This window comes from Apus apus, chromosome 24 (assembly GCF_020740795.1).
Source record: "Apus apus isolate bApuApu2 chromosome 24, bApuApu2.pri.cur, whole genome shotgun sequence".
NCBI classification, from domain to species: domain Eukaryota; kingdom Metazoa; phylum Chordata; class Aves; order Apodiformes; family Apodidae; genus Apus; species Apus apus.
Window position 1 is genome coordinate 273,462 of NC_067305.1, and position 5,097 is coordinate 278,558.

Genomic DNA, 5,097 nt, shown 5'->3' on the forward strand with positions numbered 1-5,097 from the left:
TGGGGTGCACAGGAAGAGGGGTGTGCCCAGTCTGGGGGTGCACAGGGCTTGGGCACAGTAAATCGGGGTGCGCAGGGACTGCAGTGCACAGGAACCGGGGTGCACGGCACATGAGGGTGCAGAGGGACCGGGGTGCACGAGGACTGGGGTGCAGCATTAATCGGGGTGCACAGTTTATGGGGCTGCTCAGGGACCTGGGCTAGGCGGGGAGGAGGTCACGCAGGCTCCTGGGTGCCCCCAAGGGTGCCCTGCGGGACGGGCTCCTCTGCAGAAACCCCGTTTTTGGGGCGAAAGATGAAAATTTCTGCTTTTAAGGAGCCTTCAGCATGTGAGAGTAACTTTGCTCATGGGGTGAGAGGGTAAAGCCCAGAAAGAACCTGCATCTTCAGTCCCTCCTTGGGACCTCGCTGGATTCAGCGACGCTGAAGCACAGGAAAATCCCCAAGTTCACCTTGGAGAAAATGGACTCGTCTAATACAGGAACCAAACGAGCCATTTGGCACTACGAATCTGGTACAAAAATACATTTTGGTAAGAAAACACGCGGTGTTGTCGCACGTTTATAGAGTCTGGTCTCCTGCCGAGGTGTGGAAACCTCGTGCTGGTCTGGTACCCCTCCAAAACCGAAGGTTATGCAGAGCAACCTGATGGGAGCAGTAAATTCAATGGAGAAACAAAGGGAGGGTAACGCTGGGGGGTCTAGGACAGCTCTGGTCTAGGACAGCTGTGCGCCGGGACAGCGGCACAGCCCCGCGTCACCTGCCAACCCGAGAGACGTCCCGGCGGAGAGATATCCTAGGCCCACTTGTTCCAGCCCTTGGATACAGCTCCAATCCAAACCTCTGTACAGGGCTGTCTATTTTCGAGGCCTGTGTCTCCCTCTTGACCACCCAACTTACCTCTTCTGCAGCCTGCTTGGAGCTCAGACCAGCTCTGTCCCTGTGTGCTGGCGGAGCCCGGGGCAGGCAAGCCAGCTGGTACTCGTAGTTCAGCAGCACCAGCGCCGAGTCTGCTGTGAAGCATCTGTGGTTCCCAGAAGTTGGGCTGCTGGAAGGAGAGCTGAAATTGGAACTTCCTGAAATGATTGATTCATTAAAGAGTCACGTACAGACCAAGTGCCTTCAGCCGCTCCTTGTATGGTATCCCCCCTAAACCCTTCACCAAGGGTTCCTTACAACCCCAGGGCATTGTTGCCTCCTCACCCACCCCCACACAGCCTGTGAGGTATCCTGGTGCCTCCTGCACTCAACATTCCACACCCCCACCTCACACTACTCCCTGGAAGAGCCATCAGCATCCTGTGACCCAACAGATCATGCAGGGAATGACCAGTCTCCAGAGGCTGGTGAAGCATTAAGTCAGAGGCACTGCCTGCATGTGGGAAATCCAAGGTGGGATGTAGCTGTCAAAGCCCTTACTGTGTTTTGTCAAGTGGGATAGCCAGGCCCTGGCCCCATCCCTTGGGGTCCCATCAGGGATGAGTGACTGTGCATTTCTTTCCAGAATGGGTATTCCCATGATAATGACAGGGAGAGCACTCAGGTTCCCCAGGAGCACAGAACTGAGCAGACATAACTTCATAGAATCATAGAATCCTAGAAAGTTTAGGGTGGGAAGGGTGATGAGCTCTCTCCTCAGCTGCCTTTTCTTCCAACTGAACATCCACAGTTCCCTCTGATGCTCCTCATATGACTTGTTCTCTAGACCCTTCAGCAGCTTGGTTGCTCTCCTCTGAACTTGCTCCAGCCCCTCAATGTCCTTCTTACAGTGAGAGGCCCAGAACTGTCAGCCAGCTCCCCCAGGGCCTTTTCTGCTGGGCAGCTTTCCCAGGCCAGTAGAGTTGTGTGGGGTTTTGTGACCGAAATGCAGCACCCTGCACTTGGCCTTTTTGAACCTCATATAATTGGCTTTGGCCCATCAGCCCAGCTTGTCCAGGTCCCTCTGCAGTGCCTTCCTACTCTTGAGCAGATCTACACTCCCACCCAATACGGTGTTGTCTGCAAACTGACTGAGAGTGCACTCAATCCCCTCATCCAGATCATTGATAAAGATATTGAACAAGACTGGCCCCAAAACTGAGCCTGAGGGACACCACTGGTCACTGGCCCCAACTAGATTTAACTCCATTTACCACAACTCTCTGGCCATCCAGCCAGTTTTTTATCCACTGAAGAGAACACTGCCATGATTTCCCTGCTTCTCCACGAGTTGCTGTGGGAGACAGGGTCAAAGGCCTCACCAAAGTCTAGGCTGACAACATGCACAGCCTTCCCCTCATCCGATAGGTAGGTCACATGGTCATAGAACGTGATCAACTTAGTAAAGCGAGACCGCCCTTTCCTAAGCCCGTGCTGGCTGGCCCTGATCCCATGGCTGCCCTGCACTTGCCCTGTGAGCTCATTCCCCTTCTGAGTCTTCATTCATTCTATCCAAGGGCAGGTGACAAGTGCCCATTCTTTCCTGTTGCCTCCACAGATGTTTCCAGAGAGATGACTAGATGCCATCAGTCCCATCATACATGATGCAGCCAGAGGATGCAGTGTGGAGCTGATGCACCATCTCCACATCCAGTGGACACCAAGAAGAGAGCCTTGAGTGGAAAATGTTTGATGCAATAGAGCCCAATGGTACCGTGACCATATCCTCAAATGCAGGGAGAATAAACAAAGAGAAAAGACCCCTTAAAGGACCAATTCCTTAAACATATTTTTACAAGAAACACTTTAGAAAGAGCCCATGCTCCAGACACTGTACCCAGGAGATTTTTTATTTTTTTTTATTGGAGGGTCACTACTGGACAGTTCATATCTAAAACAGTGTTGTGCAAGAGTTAGACACAACAGAATCAAACCTCTAGAGAGGCAGAATCAACCCAGAAAAAAAATAAAATGTAAAAGCATGATTCTCACAAATAAAGGTGCAGACTCCTGGCCCAAGATAAGCCCTGGGAAACTCGCAGAGGGGGTGAGACAGATTATTGTCAGTGAAACAGGGGCCACTGGGTCAGTTTCAAAAAGGTCACCTTGAGCTCCTTGTTCCTCAGGCTGTAGATGAGGGGGTTCACTGCTGGAGGCACCACTGAGTATGAAATTGCCAAAATGAGATCTAGGGATGGGGAAGAGATGGAGGAGGGCTTCAGGTGGGCAAACATGGCAGTGCTGACAAACAGGGAGACCGCGGCCAGGTGTGGGAGGCAGGTGGAAAAGGCTTTGTGCCTTCCCTGCTGAGAGGGGATCCTCAGCACGGCCCTGAAGATCTGCACATAGGACACCACAATGAAGACAAAACACCCAAATGCTAAACAGGCACTAACCACAAGAAGCCAAACTTCCCTGAGGTAGGAGTGTGAGCAGGACAGCTTGAGGATTGGGGGTGTTTCACAGAAGAACTGGTCCAGAGCATTGCCCTGGCAGAGGGGCAGTGAAAATGTATTGGCTGTGTGCAGCAGAGCATAGAGAAACCCAGTGGCCCAGGCAGCTGCTGCCATGTGGACACAAGCTCTGCTGCCCAGGAGGGTCCCGTAGTGCAGGGGTCTGCAGATGGCCACGTAGCGGTCATAGGACATGATGGTCAGAAGACAATACTCCCCTACAATGAAGAAGAGAAAGAAAAAGACCTGTGCAGCACATCCTGTGTAGGAGATGGCCCTGGTGTCCCAGAGGGAATTGGCCATGGCTTTGGGGAGAGTCGTGGAGATGCAGCCCAGGTCGAGGAGGGAGAGGTTGAGGAGGAAGAAGTACATGGGGGTGTGGAGGTGGTGGTCAGAGGCAATGGTGGTGATGATGAGGCTGTTGCCCAGGAGGGCAGCCAGGTAGATGCCCAGGAAGAGCCAGAAGTACAGGAGCTGCAGCTCCCGCCTGTCTGCAAATGTCAGCAGGAGAAACTGGGTGATGGAGCTGCTGTTGGACATTTTCTTGCTGTAGGCATGGATTACTATCGAAGGAAGGAAAGAGAATGACAAATGACATGAGACTAGATTGAGGAACATCAAAGCCATTTCCTATACACTCTATTCCTTCTACACACCCTCTCTTTTCATTTTTTGGGAGCCCTTTCTGGGTCCCTGGTCAGTGCTGGTCAAGTGAGCAGCAGTTTCTGGCTGCCAACAGGTCAGCCCTGCTCTGCAGTGGTGGATCCATGGAAACAGTGGGGGCAGGGGTCATTGCCGGTGTCCAGCTTTGTCAGAGGAAACTGCTCCTAATGGAGAATGTCTGGTCAGTGCTGAGGATCTGGGATGGCAGAAGCAGTTTGGGACTTTTGGGGTTTTACAGCTTCCCCCATTACACCTGGACAGTGTTGCTGGATGTGAGAAACCCTCAGCACTGCTGCTGTGCTCAGGGAGAACAGAGTCCTGTTTGTGGCTCAGTGCAGGGTGAGGGGAGCTGCTCTGTCCTTTTGACTTGCTCCCAGCCACCCAGACTTGTGCCTCTCTGAAGTAGCAGTTGACCACACTCACATATTACCCTGAAAAGCCTCCAGGCACTGCTGAGGGCAGAGGGATTCAGCTCAGACATCTACAGATCTCACTTTTTCCTAAGGTCTCAGCACTCCTCACCCAGGACACACGTAGCTCATTTCACCAACCAATCAGCATTTCCCCTATCATAGCATCTCTGTGCTTTTCCATGGGGCTTTCAGAGAACACAAAGCTGCTCTAGGACAGGTTTGTGTCCTAGAGCAAAGCTCACAGCTTGGAAAAAAACAAACAACAAAACAAAAGTCTACAAGAAAATGGCCAAGGGTCCTAATAATGACATTTGATTAAGGGGAATTCCGCTCAATCCCCAGCCCCACAGACTGCATTGCCCCCAGTCCCACAGGTGAAAGCTGGAACATGCTCACATAGACACAGCAGCATGAATGGATCCACAAGCTCAGAGTGTGACATGTTGCTGAAACTTCCCCTCCCCAGAGAGCCTGACAGCAAGAATGAGATGACAATGACTATGACATAGATGGAGGAGAAACAAGCCAAAGGTCTGGCTGAGAAGGGCCAGGACAGAGGTAGCAGGCCCTCAGGACAGTTGAGTGGCTGAAGGCACTTGAGAAGGCTCCTATCAGACCTGCTGATCACTCAGAATTCTAGTTCAGGATTTC

The 5,097-nt window shown here is 52.2% G+C and overlaps 1 protein-coding gene across 1 annotated transcript; it reads right to left on the bottom strand.

Annotated features, from left to right (window-relative positions):
• Positions 1–2,397: 2,397 nt before the first annotated feature.
• LOC127394143 (olfactory receptor 14A16-like) lies at positions 2,398–3,910 on the bottom strand. Its single transcript, XM_051639954.1, has 2 exons — positions 3,023–3,910; positions 2,398–2,493 (listed from the first exon to the last, which is right to left on the bottom strand). The coding sequence occupies exons 1-2, from the start codon at positions 3,908–3,910 to the stop codon at positions 2,398–2,400; spliced, it is 984 nt and encodes a 327-aa protein (XP_051495914.1).
• Between the last annotated feature and the right edge of the window lie 1,187 nt (positions 3,911–5,097).